This window comes from Equus caballus, chromosome 15 (assembly GCF_041296265.1).
Source record: "Equus caballus isolate H_3958 breed thoroughbred chromosome 15, TB-T2T, whole genome shotgun sequence".
Taxonomy (NCBI): domain Eukaryota; kingdom Metazoa; phylum Chordata; class Mammalia; order Perissodactyla; family Equidae; genus Equus; species Equus caballus.
In genome coordinates, this window is record NC_091698.1 from 76,915,411 (window position 1) to 76,932,983 (window position 17,573).

At 43.8% G+C, this 17,573-nt stretch overlaps 1 protein-coding gene and 1 long non-coding RNA gene across 2 annotated transcripts in view; one reads left to right on the plus strand and one right to left on the minus strand.

The window, feature by feature from the left end:
- CRIM1 (cysteine rich transmembrane BMP regulator 1) overlaps positions 1-1,836 on the minus strand; it is a 187,289-nt gene extending 185,453 nt beyond the window's left edge. The window contains exon 1 of the mRNA XM_005600291.4: positions 1,364-1,836. Within this exon, the coding sequence (XP_005600348.3) occupies positions 1,364-1,694 (331 nt within the window). The 5' untranslated portion in view covers positions 1,695-1,836. The remainder of the gene's footprint in view (positions 1-1,363) is intronic.
- Positions 1,837-2,467: 631 nt separating this feature from the next.
- On the plus strand, positions 2,468-3,416 carry LOC138917888 (uncharacterized). Its single transcript, XR_011426495.1, has 2 exons — positions 2,468-2,899; positions 2,982-3,416. It is a non-coding gene; the product is annotated as an uncharacterized lncRNA (long non-coding RNA).
- Positions 3,417-17,573: the final 14,157 nt, after the last annotated feature.

The window sequence follows — 17,573 nt, forward strand, 5'->3', positions numbered from 1 at the left end:
ATGTGTGTTTGCGTGACTGTGTGTTGTGTACATTTAAAGAAAATCACAGAATTAAAGCCTTTTAAAAGACCCATTTTAACCTTCAGGTTGCCACCTCCTTTTTCAGTATCCCAGCACAATAAATACCCCCCCACACACACAAGGATGCTTCAGAATAAACCCTTCCCTATCTCCTAGGTGCAGGCTGTGAGTGAGTAGCAAGGGACAGGGGCAGAGGGCGCCTGCCCCTCCTCCGCGCCCCTCCTCCAGAGGTAAGGCTGCTGCGCTTCTCACACATAAGGATGCCCCGGAACAGCATCATCACCCCAACGTCAGCGGGAGCAGGAATCCCACTTTTAACTGGTGCTCACCGAGTCCTGCCCATTAGGCACATAAAAAGAACTCGCTGCCTCTTTCTAGACCCCAAACCAGACCAGGCCCCCCGAGGCTGAGGCAGGCGGGAGGACTTAAGGCCGACACCCACCCACAGTGGTTCTCTCATCGAGGGAGACTCCAGCAATTCCATCTTTCTCCCTCAGTCTCGACACCATGCTGCACAATGCTTAGTGGAGAAACCAGCAGAACAATCCTCGCTGTCAAACAAACCAAAAGAAGGAACTGGCAACGCGATTGGAAACACGCGGATATGTGATCTTAAAAAGCAACCACTAATAGTCAGAAACAACTTCTCACTCCTAGGTGCAAGACCTCCCCACCCCCCTCCATTCAAAAGAGAACGCCTTTGACCGTTTTCAATAGGCAAATAAATGAGTAAGCACCGTGTGTAACTTCCCCCGGGCTGACATATTCCGGAGCTGAAACTGATTTATATGCGAAGGAGGAGGAAGGGGGTGAAGGAAGAGCGCAAGGAAAAAATAATAAGAGACACAGGGAGTGTGAGCTGGAGACAAGTCTCCTCCGCCAACAGAAAATGGACTTTCGCGGACGGTGTGCAGCACTGGGTTCCACACTGCGCTAGTGCGGGGAGGCTGGCAGGGGCCTGATTCCCCGAGGGGCTAGCGACAGCCTCCGCAGTGCCCCCTGCCCGCGGCAACCCCACCGCGGGGCGCAGGGCCGGGACATTCCACCCAGCCCGAGCCCGAATGGCCACACGTGTGGAGTCTGTGCGCCGCCCGGGGGCGATCCCCCACTCGCCCGCCCCCACCCGCGAAATCCAACCTCGCCCGCGGCCGGCCAAGCGTCTGGGGGAGCAGCGGGCGGGGAAGGAGGGACGCGGGGGTTCTCTCCCGGGGGCGGCGGCCGCCCCTCCTCCCGCGGAGCCCTCTCTCCTCGGGAAAGTCTCGGCCAAACTTTGTTCGGCGCAGCGAGAGCCGAGGGGGCGGCGCGGGCCAGGTGGGAGGGGGCCCGCAGCGGGCGGCCGTACCTTCGCAGACGCCCACTTCGTACTCGGTGATGGAGTCGCCATTGAGCGGGGGGCGGATGACACAGCGCAGCCCCCTGTCGCAGGCTCCGTGGAGCCCGTAGGCGCCGCCGCAGCTCTCGTTCCTCTGGCGGGCGCACATGTAGCAGCAGCCGCAGACGCCCTGCACGATGCTCCCGGGGCAGCTCCTGGGCTCTTCGCACTTGGACTCGTCGCAGGGCAGGCAGACCAGCGCCTGGGTGCCGGAGCGCGCCAGCAACAGCAGCAGCCCCAGCAGCGAGACCAGGAGGTGCCCGCAGCCGGCCAGCCCCCTGCCCCCCGCCACCAAGTACATCCTCCTGCGCCGCCGCCGCCTCCTCCTCGCAGCCGGGCCGGGAGCGGGGCGGGCGCCCTCCCCTGCGCGGGGCACACGCGCTGCCGCCGCCGCACCCGCAGCCCGCGGTCCTCGCCGCCCCCCTCGGGGCCCCCGGGGCGCGCCTCCCCTCGCGGGGCGAGGCCCCCGCCCCCCCTGCGGGCCGCGCCGACCCCGAGCCCACTAGCGTTGGCGCCAGCGGTGGCTTCCCCTCCTCCTCCTCCTCCTCCCAGGAGGGAGGGGGAAAAAGAAAAAAGTTTCCTCCCGGCAGCTGCGGTTCAACCCAAACTTCTGGCGGCGGCGGCGGCTGCGCTCGGCTCGAGCCCCGGCTGGCGGCGCCTCCTCCCTCTCCTCCTCCGCGTTGGCCGGCTCCGCGGCGGTGGCGCAGCCTCCGGGCCGGTCCCCGCCTCCCGAGCCGCCGAGTGGGCGCGGTGGCGCAGCAGAAGGTCCGCGGCGTCCGCTCCGCGCGCCCCGCTCGCCTCACTCCTGCGCGGCTCCTCCGGGCGCTTGTTTATGGCTCGAGCCTCCGCCGCCCGGGCTGCGCCCTCCCCCATCCTACCTCATCCCCCAGACCTCGCCCCCCCGCGCCGCGCGCCGCTCATTGGCTGCCCCCCACCCCCCCCGGCCCGGCCGGCCCCCTCCCCCTCCTCCCCTCCCTCCCCGGCGGCCGGGCCCTTCCTCCCTCGCACGCCTCCTCCTCTCCCTCCTCTTCCTCCTCCGCCCGCAGCCGGGCGCACCGCGGCGGCCCCGCGGCCGAGCCTTCGCGCGTCTCTCTGGCTCGGGCACCGCGAGCGCGCTGCGCCCCGGCGCTCGGGGGACCCCCGGCGAGCGGCGAGAGTCGTGGCGTCCCGAGCGCCCGCCGGCCCCGCGGCCACCGTGGCCGGCCTGGGAGCCTCGGGGGCGAGACGGCTGCACCGCCGGGCCAGTTTTGAGTGCGGAGAGTGGCGGCGATCCCCGAAGCTGGGGGCCGAGGGGATGGCTGCAGCCTTGGCTGGGGCCCCCGCGGGATCGAACCCCGAAACAGGGAAGCAAAGGCACGGAACCTCCGCAAACTGGATGAGAATCCATCTTCCACTCGAGCTAGGAATAGATTTTTGTGAAAGATATTATGTAATGGAGTCTCGGGAAGCTCGAGACGCCTCCAGCGAAGCTGCTGGTGAATTAATTAAGTGCTTTAAACGGTCTAGGTAAATATTCCGCCGGGGGGTGGGGAGGATTGTTGGGAACTGCTGTAGCTTGAGTTGAATTTTAACTGTCCACATCTTGTAGGTTTTGTTGCTCTGCTGTCTGTGCCGAGGTGCTATATTATGGGAGGGGATGAATGGAAAGTCGCAGCTGAATTTTTCTCCCTTGAGTAGGGCCGAATCCTGGATTACTACAAATCTTGACGTGACTAGACCCGTGGTTCTCATGCATCATTTCTGTCATGTGACATTGCCCTTTTCTTTCCCAAGCTCATGGACAAAACTGATGGGTTTTAATTGTTTCGTTTATTGTGAATGTATTAATAAAGAAGATGTGTGGTAAAAACTCTTTGTGATAAACCAGATCAAGCAGCAGCTGAAGTGATTGAAAATGCATCGCGTGGAGAATTGTTTCTCTTCTGTGGCTGTCAGAAAGGATTCTTGCAGTGATGGTCTCTGTAGTGGCCCACCATTCACAGGATGTGTACCAAGGTCAATAAAATTCGTGAATTCACAAAAAGTGACTTGGATCAGTGTGGGGAAAAAAAATCAGATCCTGTGGCAGGTGTGAGGTGGGAATGGCTGTGGACCTTCTGATCCAAGATGGTCTGGCTGCAGGAGGGTGGCAGCCAAGTGGGTCTTGAAAATCGTGACTAATGAACCAAAAGTTAATAGCACGGCGGTGTAAGGAAAAAGGAAACAAAGATACTTTTGAAATCCTCTGTTTGCAGAACAAATTTATACTTATTACAAATATTTTGGTTTAACCACTCTAATTCTGAACCAAAGAGCTGAAGTCACTAGTAGGGTATTCCCCAGTCACTGGCCTCAGAACACTGAACATGTTCCCAATCATATTTCTTTGTCCTGAGGAGGGGAAGAGGCTCGTTAATTATCACTGCTTATCAGAGGGTACTAGAGAAGATGTTCAACAGTGGAATGGGGGAGTGAGCCTCCCATTTTCTGGAAGAATTTAGAGAACTTTTGAGATGACTAGTTCCAAGAGATGTTGGAGAGACAATTCCTGCAATTGGGGAGGTCAAGTTAGATGGTCTCCAAAGGAGCTCATACCTTAAGATTCTACAGTTAAAAGTATTAAGTGGCAAAATCATTTAAAATATGCTAGATTTTTTTATTAGCAAATTCAAGAGAAAAGAACACACAGGACTGTTAGACATGATTGTTTCTTGTACCCCAACAAGGCCCCAGCACTTCACTGTGGGATTTGCCAACAAACTGTCATCATTGGACTGTGTTAAAAGGCCCTTTCCACTCTTGCAGAGGAGGTTATCTATATTTCTGTTCAAATGCAAGTATAAAGACATTATTAAAATGTAGCAGATAACATTGTAGGACTCAACAGGAAAAGCCAAGGTCAGGTGATGGAAAAAAATGCAGAAGTGAGAAAGCCACTGTAGTTAGAAAAAAGAGAGTAATAATCATTGTCAAGGGCTTGCTTTTTGGTTTGTGTTTTTTATTTTTTTAAAGAAATGTATTAAGGATCAGGGAAAGCTAGAGATTGAACACCAGCAAGGGACAATTTGGAGGTCACCATTCCTCGTTCCTGGTATTCCAGAGGTAGAACCACCTGTATACAATGTGGTAAAGCCTGATGTCTCATGGGGATTCAAGTCAGACCTAGAAGGAACTGGAGAGATTCTTAAGACTAAGATGAATGTATCAGCTCAGAAAATGCAAGTTATACATGGTACTTGGCCGTAGAATTAATAGGGAAGCAGAGGAGAAAACAGGAATAGTTACTTGAAGCCTGTAACTAGTGGCAAATAAGAAACCTGCAAGGACCTGGCTGAAACCAGTGTGTGAACAAGAAACTCAGTTACTAAATAGCTCTTTCTTCCCCGGGATCCAGGAGGGACTATAAGATGGCCAGAAGCCAAGACAATGAGATTGAGGCTCAAACACGAAAGAATTTTCTCATCTTTAGAGATCAGACTGAGGATACAGAAGAGAAGTTGGGTGGGCCCAACATGGTGGCAGTTGGAGGTCAAGGGAGAAAGCGGCCTGGAGAGATTACGTAGACCCTAAAAGACATGTCCAAATGTAAGAGTTAGAGTCATACATGGCATATGGTTTAATGCCGCCTCCTCTGGAAAGTCAGCTTGAGCTTTTTCCCTTATCTCTTCTATAGTATTTTGTAAGTACCTCTGCTTGTAGCATTTACCATGTTATATTAATAAATCTTTCTCTAAATAGCTCTGAACCCCCTAAGATTGTCAGCTCATTGGACAGGGCAGGACTTATAAGAAGGATGCATGCATAAGTGAGTTGAAAAAGGGAGAGAGGGATGAATTACAGATAAAAAGATATTTGACCTTTTTTGTCTCTGGACCTTGTCTCTTGGTTTTAGTAAACGCCTCCAAAATAAGCACCCAAAAGCATAACTGGGGCAGGAAGGAGTCTTCCAAACTGGAAAAAACCCACAGGTCCAAAAGGAAAGGGAACTGGAAGATGGAGGTCTGGAGGAAGAGACAGCCTGCCCTCTATTGGCCATTAGGGGGTTTGGGTGGGAGGAGTTTGCTAAATTGTAGAAAATGTCTGAAAATCAAAGTGCCCAGTTGGGGGCCTAGCAGAAAGTGGAAAGGAGAGGGCGATAGACAGAATGCTGGTATGAGAGCCCTCCTCTCTGATACAGTGTCTAGTCCAGCTTCTCAAATGTAGTCACACTCTGGGAGGTACACACTCTTTGTGTAGTTTCTTCCTGAAACGAAAAGAAAAATGTAGACCTTTTGGGTCTGATACATACACTCTTAGAACTGAGTTGCACAAGAGAAAAAGTCTTGTTGCTTTATAAAGATGTTGCATACATATTAGAAAGATCCGTGAAGAAACCAGGACCACTGGTCTGGCTCCTTACCCCCTCTTCCCTCCATCTCTGGTCCCCCTCAGCTGGGATCACCTATACACGAGTTCTCATTTAATCTAGGCTTGGACCATTTCGGTGATATAAGGGCATCCCTAATTTGGGGGCTCAGCTATCTGATTCTTGGGCTCTGGATCTGGTACTTGGGCTGTGTTATCACCACCTAGTACCTCATTTTTACTACAGTGGGTTCCTGTCTTATCTACCCTGCCTGTGCATGGCAGCTGCTCCAGAAGCACAGAACGCAGGTTCTGTTTAACATTTGGTCTAGGATCCTGTCTCTCTCTCTCACTATCTGCACAAGTTTGAACAAAGTGTTTACCCTTTTAGAATCTGCTTCCTCCTCTGTAAAATGGAGACACGAATACCAACCACATAGGATACAGTGTGGATAAAATGGTTGTTCTCCTTTTCTATTATTATTTTTAGAGTCCTAATTGAGTGTCTCCTCAAGTTTTACGCCTGAGCTGGAAGCCCTGCTCTGTGATATCTCAGCACCTATTGCTATGCAACATCTGCCTGTCAAGATATTTGCTTTTTTCCCTTTTTTCCCTTACGATCTTTCTGTTGGTCCCACTTTGGCAGTCTGTCTAGTCTTGGGGCTGTAGCCTTTGTGATATTTTCTTGGACCCATTCCAGTCTAAGACTTACTTTAAAAGGTAGTAATTAATAATAATGGTAATAATAATAGCTAACCTTTATAGAATGCTTGCTAATAAGCACATCACATAGGTTATCTTAATTAATCTACAGAATAGTCCTTTAAGGCCAATGCCTTATTATCTCCAGTGCCTATGTTGTCTCCACTTTATAGCTGAGGAATCTGAGACACAGAGGCTGGTGTAATTTGCAAGCTCTCAGAGCTGTGTGGATAGCTATCTGATTTAGAATCCAGTCCTATTTCTGCCTTAAGAGACTGTGTAGTTAACTGCCTCATGCAGTAACTTGGGTAATAATAAGTTGCTTTTCTTTTCAGTTTTATTCTTTTTTGAGGCCCTAACTTAAAAGTGTTAATATTTATGACGATATCTTGCCTTCTTTACTAATTAGTATATGAAAAGTTAAAAGAGTGATTAGTGCTTTTCTCACAATGGAAATAGCTCCATTGTTTTCCTAATAACTGAATAACAAATATCTATGTACTGTTTACTGTGTGGATACTGACCAATAAGCTGGGTATTTCCGCATGTCTAATCCTTACTATAGCCTGATGAGGTAGGTGCATAATTACCTGCATTTTACAGGTGGGGAAACAGCCACCCAGAAAGGTTAAATAATATGCCTAATGTCATACTTATTTAAAAGGAAAAATTAGGGTTCAAACCCAGGCAGTATGGCTCCAGAATCCACGTTATGTAATACTGCTCGTAATATGTATTCTTTACAGATAGCTACTCATTGAGGGAAAAAAATGAGAAAATACAAATAAGTTTAGAAAAGAAAGAAAGGAAAGAAACATCACCCTTAGTTGCACCATTGAGATATACCACTAATAACATTTGCTATACATCTTGAAGGCATATTTTCCCCCTGTAAAGTATAAAACAGAAAATGGAATATACATGCTAGTTTATAACTGTTTTTTCACTTGTCCGTATACTTTTGGATCTTTAGGATCAACAACTGCATCCTTTTTATCACTGAATATTATTCCATTGTCTGAGTATACTATATTATATTTAAAAATGCCATATGAATATAACTTTAGGGTTTTTGGTTGGTTTGTTTCACATTTTCCCTATTATAAACAAAGCTGCACTGCATTCCCATTTAGCCAAGTGGAAATGAGGGGGATCTTGTCTAGGCTGGCCTCTGAAACCTCTCCGCAATCCTGCACATTTTTTAATTCTCTCTCTGCTGACTGACAGCAGAGCATACCACAGAGGACTCAGAGGCCCTAGGAGAGTTTGGAACCATTAAATGGATAGATCCTCGGTCCCTGAATGGCTGTGTGAAGCAGACCTCCCAGGTGCAGACACGTTCACATACACACACCTTGCTGATTCTCAGTGGACTGTTACTTCAGTAAGAAATGAATCTTTACTGTGATAAATCACTGAGATTTGGGGCTTGTTTGTTACAGCAGTTGGCCTATCCTAACATACTATTATACCTAATAGTTATTAAGTTATTATACTTAAAGAGTATGTTAGTATCCTAACAAATTATTTTAGCTTAAACAGAAATAACATTAACTGTTTGTTCAGGCCCTAGCTATTATTTTAAGTTCTCAGACAAAAAGTAGTTTTGACATGCACTTATAACTAACTTGCATTTGCTTGTTGACCATGTAATGAATGTATAATGATTAGGTTACCGATCCTGGCATTTAAAATACTTTCAATATTATAATTTTCCAAGAATACCTTAGCATTGTGTTACTACTGATGAGTGGCAATTAAAATAACCAGTATCAAAACTTTGTACTTACTCAGACGAGAGGGTGGCCATCTGTATTATGCTTCCCAGTGAGTTTTATTTCCTGAGCTTCCATACTGTCAGACCATCTCTGCCCATAACTTCCTTATGGGTTACCAAAGTCTTATGCACTCAAAAGAGAATGAGGCTCTTCAAACCCTCATTTTTCTTCTTTTTTCCAAGTCCGTCAGAATGTACTCCTTCCTCTCCAAGCCTCCTTTGCAATACTGCCCATGTGGGCTCCCCTTTGAAGCCCCCCCACTAGTATTACCGTCAATGCATCAATATCCATAGGTTTATTATGGACTTTAAATCAGCATCTTCTTCTATTTATCATTTGAACTTAAGGAATATTTTAATATTTCAATGCGGGATTCTAAGGCCATCACATCCAAACTCTTTATTATTAATAATCTTTGATAGCTTAATGTCTCTTGATCATCTTATTGGCTACATTGGTTGTTCTTCACCAGCTTCTTCTAGTTCATACTAAAGTTCACTCAACAAATCAAGTTCGTTAACCAAATGCTGGTTGCCAGTAGGCTGTGACTGTGTAATTGACTATTGGTCTGAGATTAGCAAGAAAACTGCAAGACTGAGCTCATAAGGCATGAAACCATGCAGGAAGAAAATATAGGAAAGAGATTCCAAGATCGTCTCTGTCATCAGCTAATTTTTGTCAAAGTCTCCTATTTAGATTTCCAGGGAGAAGAGCTAACCAGCAATGCTAACCACAGATGCTTGAAGAAGCAGACTATTCAACTTTTTCCTTGACAGATATTGACTCCATCAGGTATGTCCTCAAGGATGATGAGGCATTGTGCCATAAAGTGCTTTAATGGAGAGAACATGATTTTGGGAATCAGACTGACCTGGGATCAGATTCTGACTGTGTTCTTCACAGTCTGTGTGACTTTGAGTAAATTACTTAGTGAGAGTTTCATTTTCCTCCTCAGTCACTTAGGAAATTAGCACCTGTAGGATTCCGAGCATATAACAGATGCTTAGGAAGTCTTCTAGCATTTTTAATGATGGCATTTTTTTTAAACCTGTGGTAGGCTCACATATTCACTGAATGTTTGCTACTTTCAAAGCTTGTGAGATGAGGTCTAGTCTATGGTTCTAGAACATAGTAGTACTTCTGGCTTTTGTGAGGATTGAACCCAAGAACTTCACTTCATAGTGACTATACTCCCTAGCAGTCTGCAATTCCCTTAAAATGTCACTTTTTGTGTCTGTCTCCTCACTTAGGGTGCATGATTTCCTATTAAGCAGGATAGGGACTTTGAAGCCAGGAAGCTGGATCCTACAGTCCTAACCACTGCTCTGATTACAAAACTCAATGTCACTTTCCCTGTGCTGGCGGGGCCCACTGTCTAGTAGGGACAACTGGTAAAGCAACAGTTTCAACATAGTGTAATAGAAGTTTACAAAATTAAGTCTATATGAGGAAATTGGAGAAAGTTTCACAAGGCTTTTTCCTGGATGAGAAGATAGTTTGGTTGGATCTTGAAGGAAGTATAGATACCAGGTTTAAGGGTTGAGGGAGGGAGAAGAAGAGAGTCCAAGCAAAGAAAACAGTGAAGTGCCTGGAATAGGGCTTGGTACACAGCAGGTGTTTAATAAATGTTGTTAAAAGAAGAAAGAGAACATGAAGTTTTGCAGTGGAAAACAAAATGAGGTTTGAGGTAACTGGATGCCCAGTGGCAAATGTTCGAAGACAAGGCGGGTGAGATTAGGCTGGATGGTGAAGGCCCCAAATCCGTAGCAAAGAGTAGACTTCATTCTTTGGGCGAATGTTTGGAGCTTTTAGAGACCAGTGACCTCATCAGATTCCTAATTTATAAAGAGAGCATATTTTATTGATTTTAAGACGCACTTAAAATATTTTAACAACTCTGAAAGTGAGATGCATCCCACAGTTGATGGCATGTCATAGCTTAATTGGCAGTTGTTTGTTTTCTTTCTCAGTTGTATATAAAATAATGTCACTGCTTACAAGTATGGCATCTTATATTTAATAAAAAGTTGAAATTATAGCAGCAGAGTAACAGAGAGACAATGAATGGAAGCAAGAAAACTAGTTGGGAGACTCACCAAATAGCATAGCTGTGAGATAATGAGCTGGGATAGAAAACCAACCATGTCACGATAGATTTTGAAATTCCAAAATAGATTAGACATTCCTGAGTTTAACAAGTTAAGCTTACCTTTTGGTTTTCTATTTTTCTTTGCCTCATGGTTAGAACCTGAAAAACCCTTCTTGCTTTTCATTAAAACCATATTTTCTTGGGGCCCGCCTAGTGGCATAGTGGTTAAATTCACATGCTCTGCTTCAGGGGCCCAGGGTTTGTGGGTTCAGATCCTGGGCGCACACCTATGCATCACTCATCAAGCCATGCTGTGGCAGCACCCCACATACAAAAAAATAGAAGAAGATTGGCACAGATGTTAGCTCAGGGCCAATCTTCCTCAAGCAAAAAGAGGAAGATTGGCACAGATGTTAGCTCAGGGCCCATCTTCCTCACAAAAACCAAACCAAAACAAAACACCATATTTTCTCAGATGAATAACTTAAGTACAGACAATATTATTTGGCATTTATTAGGCATTAAAATTTTGTGAGGAAAATAGAAGCCCATTGAGACTGAAGGCCCCTTTTGTACTCTATGCAAGGGTGTCTCCTCTTTGCCACAAGATTTCTTATAGAAATACAGAAAATGTAAAGTATTGGAAAAGACTTTAGATATCCTCAGGTTCAACTCCTTCATTTTACAGATGAGGAAAATGAGGAGTGGGGTGCTGATTACCTTAAGTCTGCTGACTTCGCCATCTCCTACATGGTGGGTATAGCTGGAACCCTCCTGCACGCTTGTCTGTATTAGCAGTCACTTGTTTGTCTACTTCTGGATTATTTACCTCTGACTCCAGTTCTGCTACTGAGCAGACAGAACAAAAGGATCTTTTGCCTTCAACTGCCACAATTTAGAGTTAATAAATTTGTTATTAATTCCCCTATCTTTTTCCTGACTCGTTCTATAGCTGAAATTTTACTCTTTGGCCAGACACCTAGTGGTCTGCATGCTAACCTCTGCTGAATACTGATGGTGTCTAGGATTGCTCTCTGTTGCCTGGACATTTGCTGCCTGAGTTTCTGATGGGCATCGCTCATCTTTCTGTGCAGCAGCTACTATCACACCACCCTGAGGCACTCCCCTTGTCCCAGAGTAGCAGTCTCTAGAAAACAGAACTCTCCACATTACTGTTTTTTCCCTCCACCTGACTCCAGACTGTTTACACGGCATGTTAAGTGGAGTTCTTTTGAATATTTGCTTTTTTTCTCCGGGACTTAGACTCTGGAACCCTTATTCAACATAGAAACCCCTTTCTTCTCTCCAAGAAATAGTATTCACCAGTAGCCTGTGTAAGGCTGTAGCCCTTCTTATTGGTTGGGCCAACTTTTCTAGTCTTTGAGGATCCCTTCTATTGGCTTCTGTGGCCAGGCATTTGTTCTGATTAATCAGTACCCTGCAGTTTAGTTCTTAAATGTTTTTAATGTCTCCTCTGCTTCTCAGAAACCATTAATTGAGCATATGGAACCGAGTATATGCTAAATGCTTTGCATATCGTAACTTTTTTAAAGAGTATTTAGTTATTAAAATTTAATCCTCATGGCAATCTCATCATAGGGTATGATCAGGCATATTTTTAGAGAAGAGGAACTGAGGCTCAGAGAAATTACATAAATATCCCAAGGACATGGGCCATGTGCCTGAGTGAGGATTCAGATCCAGGTCCTGGTGACGTCATGCCTCACTATGACACTGTAGTACCCTCTATCCAGTTCCAACTCATTGTACAACGAGTCCACTCTGTTTATCTTATTCCAGGATCAGGACGTCTGGGCTAGCCTGCTTGGTGCTTCCATGTCCTTACTCGCAGTTTGGGGCGGTGGTCATTTACCTGTGCAGAACCATGAGTTCACCCAAGCCTTACTGACCAACTAATCTCCTGGGTCTTTCCCATTCCCTCAGCATGCAACTCACCCTTGTCCTGCTCCTCAACTATCTAATCCTGCCTGGTGACGCATAAACTATATGTCACTGTCACTGTCTCTGTCAGACCTGTGTAAGGATTTGAATATCTGTCTTTATTTTCTCATTGTTATGTCCTAAAAACCACCAAAGGACTAAGGAGAGTGCTCCCTTTCATTTCTGATTTGTTTCTTACTCTGGAACTTTCCCTCTTTTGTTTAAGTGTCTAAAATGAAGTTTGAGGAGTGTAAGCATATCATCAGGGCAGCTTACCTGCAAATAGAGCCTTAACACACATGCTTCAAAAATGCCCTAAAGAAAACCTGGTGGTTTAGGTTAGAGGAGGTCATGAAATAAAATAATATTGCAATTAATAACAGCTAATATTTGTTGAGCCCTTTATTCTAAATATTTTATGTAGGGGCCGGCCCAGTGGTGCAGCAGTTAAGTTCACACGTTCTGCTTCTCGGCGGCCCGGGGTTCGCTGGTTTGGATCCCGGGTGTGGACATGGCACCGCTTGGCAAGCCATGGTGTGGTAGGCGTCCCACGTATAAGGTAGAGGAAGATGGACATGGATGTTAGCTCAGGGCCAGTCTTCTTCAGCAAAAAGAGGAGGGTTGGCAGTAGTTAGCTCAGAGCTAATCTTCCTCAAAAAAAAATTTAAAAAAACAATAAAAAATTAAAAAAATATTTTATGTACATCCTCTCATTTAATCCCCCAACAACTCTATGCAGTAAGGACTATTATTATCTTCATTTTATAGATGAGGAAACCGAGGCACAGAATAGTTAGGTAAGATGTCAGGTCACCCAGGTTATAAATGAAACAATCAGGATTTGAAGATAGGTGATTTGATTCCAGAGCACAAGCTGTTCATCAAACCTACAGATTATAATGTTTTATTTAAACAAATATGCAAGAATCAGATATACAGATGACTGTTGTTTTTCAAAGCACTAACATTGTCACCTTGGGGAAATAAACCCATTTTCTAAGAATGTTACCATTTCTCACAATATTTTTGGAACTGACCTCTGATCCAATTACAAATCTACAAGGAAATTAGATTCTTGAGGCTCATACCTGGGTTTTGATTAAAAACAGCATTACCTTGGTATAAAAATAGTTCCATAAATCAATAAAATTGGTGAACATTGCCTCCCCAAAACAGAAATATATAAGAACAGGTATCTTCCAAAAGAAGAAATATAAATAACCAATAAACATATGAAAAGATGCTCAACCAAATATAGTCGAAGACATGCAAATTAAAATAATGAGAAAACACTTGCCATCTATCAGATTGACAAACTTCTTTTTAGACTTTTAAATTTAATTTAATTTTAAAATTTTTAAAATTTATTTTTTATTGAGGTAACACTGGTTTATGACATTATATAGATTTCAGGTGTACATCATTATAATTCGACTTCTACATACACTGCATCGTGTTCACCACCAAAAGTCTTGTTTCAACATCGTCATCGTACAAATGTCTCCTTTACCCTTTTTGCCTTCCCCCCACCCTTGTGGAACATTTTTAAAGACTGGTAATAACCAGGATTAGCAAGGATGGGGGCAATAAATACTTTCATGAATTATCAGAGATAGTAAAACTTGGTATGATTTTTCTGTAAGGCAGTTTAGCAATATACATCAAAATATTAGCTGGACATATCCCTGGTCCAGATATTATAAGTTTAAGAGTTTAAGAAAATTTCTTATTCTAAGAAGAAGAGGTTAAGGTCAAGTGTACAAATATCTAGCAACCCAGGATGTCCGTCATAGTCTTGTTCATAGTTGAAAAACTGAAAATAAACTAAATGTTCATTAATAAAGTCCTGATTAAATAAATCTATGTAATGGAAAATTATAGTTATTAAAGTGATGATGTGGTTCTCTATTTACTTTATTGGAGAGATAGTCATGATATAGTGTTGATTTTTTAAAAACAAGTAATAATAATATGACAATTGTGATAGAATCTCATCTCATTTTATTTATGTCTGTATCTCCATATTTATCTCTCTAAACATAAATACACATGTAGATAATACTCTGGAAAAGCTATTCACTAATATGGTAAGACTGATTATCTTTGTGTGTGAGGATTTCATGTAATTCTTTCTTTTGCGCCATTATTATTTCATACAATGTATTTTTATATTGTTAAATTTTAATTTCGCAATATTCTATTTATAATTAGGAAAAAGATAAATCTGTTTACATTTTGAAAAAAATTACTATTACCTAGCTGGATCATTCACAATCTTTACCAGGTGTGGTTTGCAATAATTTTGGACTATGTTCAAGATAAGAAATACGCTCACAAGTGAAGTGAGCTTGCCATAACTGAAATTCTTTTGTTGTGGGAAATACAGATCAATCTCAAAAGAAAATTTACAAAATTGTTTCATAGTATGATTGAAATAAGAGTCTCCAAATGGGGACGACATTTTAGTGCTCAACATTTATTTGAAGATATAATTCTGAACTGTTTGGTAACAAAATCATCTCACCACTTTTATTATTGTGCCTCATATGCTCTGTTTATAAAAATTTCAGAAAGCTGAACCCTAAAGAGATTCTCTCACACAGTGGATGAACAAGCTGTAATTTCTTTAGCTTTGGCATGCGTCAGTAAACGAATGCGTATTTTACTTGCTTGACCAAGCTCAGGAATCTGCAAGTCTGCTAACATTGCATTATGTTCATGGTGCCCTGAATAATACCATGTGCCCTATCGCAAGAGCTGAAGATGCGCTTGTGGAATTTATTTTATTCCGATTTATGAGGACTGCTGCACACAAATAGATTATTGTAGTGTCTGTGATTAATGGGACACCACACGGCTGCATGGACTTCATAAATCATTTGATGCAATGTCTGAGTGAATTTTACTTGCAAAATCAGTTTCAATCAGCTTGGCTCAAAAACTGGGTAAAGCAGAAGGATGTGTCCAGTTGCGGGAGGTGTGGAGGTGGTGGAGCAGCCAGTACAGGGTCCAGTTTTGTGTCTCCTGTTATCAGTGATGTGGAAGAGCGAATAAGCAGCACATTAATTAAATCTGCAGACGGAATTGGAAATGTCACAAATGCTGAGAAGACCAGGGAAACGATACAAATTGGCCTAAAGTGATAAGTGGGGGCTGGAATAAAGGCCAAAAATACAACAGACCTGAGTATACATGCACACACGTACACACACACACCAATCAATAAGCGGTTAATTTTATAACTCTCTTAAGATTCTCAAATATCATATGAAAACAGTTTGTGAATAATGAATATTAAAAAAATGACTGCAGGGTTTTATTCTAACATCAATATTTATCATTTGTTTTGTTTTTAGAATAATGATTTTATTGCTTTTTTTGACCCATAAGTAATCCATTTTCATCATATAAGAATCAGGAGCTACAGATCAGCAACAAGAAAAAATATTCTCTATAATGCCATCATTCAGTGGGATCCATAATCATAAACATACACACACACATGAGAAAATGAGACCATACAGCATATTTAATTTGGTGCCCAACTTTATAAGAATACATCTTTTCTTAAAAGGCCGAGTTCCCGGGAAACTTGCTCTGCACTCACCTTTTACTTGCTCATTGAATTTGTTCCCTTCAATCTTAGTAATTAGAAGCTCCGAGAAGATGACAAAGGGCTAATATTTGTAAAGGCTAAAGCTAGCGAGAAAAAAGAAAAAGAATTTCCTTTGAATATTCTGCCTGCTCCTCAGAAATTCCTGACACCCCCAGCTTTCCATCCATTTCTCCTGGCCCTTATGGGTCAGTCTTTCTCCAAGGGAACAGTCACGAAATTCTCCCTATCTTTCCTGCCCTCGTGGGGAGGCTGGCCCTCTGATCCTGAAAATTATTGGCATTTTAGCAGAGTCACTATTATGAACTGAGGAACACTCCTACTTTGACAAACAATTTAAAAGGAGGAAGAAATTCCCCACACTGAAGATTATTCACAAGGGTTGAGGAAGGTGGTAATCCAGGACAAATGGCCTTCGTGGGGTGGAGTGTGGGGAGTGATGAAAGGAGGGAAGGGAGAGGAAGAGAGTGAGCGGGAAGAATAGGAGTAAAGAAAGGAAGAAAAGTCTGCTTTCTCCTTCCTTAAAATGTAGCTCTGAGCTGGCATGAATGTGTATATAAGATGGAATTCTGTCACTAGGGAAAACTGAACAAATGAAATAAAAGCTTAATTCAAACAAACACAGGCAGAATCTGAATCCTATTATGAATCAAAACTGGAAGTGTAGGGAGAAGACTGCACAATCAAAGGAGAGCAAAGTCATTCTTGCACTTAAGTTAGGAACGCAAAATTTGGCATCCCGTACGTAGACTTCCCCTGTCCTAGCTCCCAGGTCTTGGTGAGGAGGGTCACCCAGGCTGGCCTGGGTTAAGCTGTCCTTGCAGGGTCAGATATGTGGGAAAGAGCCATGGGCAGGAGTCCATGGAGACCAGTTTCCAGTTTTCTCACCTGGATGTCATTAAGAAATTCCTATCACCTCCTTGGGTCTCAGTTTTCTCTTTTGTGAAATGAAGAGTTTGCCCTGGATCATCTCTAATGTCCTATTCAATGTCCTATATGTCCTATAGTCCTAAATCTCAACAGCACATTAAAACCACCTTTGGAGCTTTCAAAACCTGCCATGCAAAGGCCTCCCTCCAGACCATTTACCTCAGAATCTCTGGAATGGGAGACACATCAGTGTTTTTATGCTGCCAAGGTAATTCCAATGGGCCCTTCTTCTCTCCCTTCTTCCCTTCTTCCTTTCCTTCCTTCCTTCCTTCTTTCCTTTTTTCCATTCTTTTTCAAATATCTATTGAGTACCTACTTTGTTGTCAGGCACAATTTCTCAATGAACAGAAGAGACAAGGTCTCTGCTTTAATGTAGCTTATACTGATATGAGTGGAGATAGACTATAAATCAGCAAGAAAAAAAATCTTATTGGTAATAAGTGCTTTATAGAGACTTAAAATGAATGATGTGTTGGTCATCTCAGATAGACCAGTGGCTGCTTCAGATGGAATAGTTAGAGAAGATTTCTTTGAAAAGGTAATCTTCAAGCTGAAATATGAATGACTGCAAGTGAGCCATTCAGTTATGAGGTAGAAAAATACTCTGGCACAGGGAACAGCTAGTGCCAGTCCCTAGGCTGAGAACAAGATGGAGACATGAGGACATTGTAGGGGGTGGGTAGAGGGATGGGGGAAAATCGGGGCAGTCAGATACAGTGAGGAAGGGGCAAGGTCAATGGGTTGGAGGTCTCAATGAATTGCTGGGATGGATGTTCCAGAATGGTGAGCTGTAAGGATAGAAGA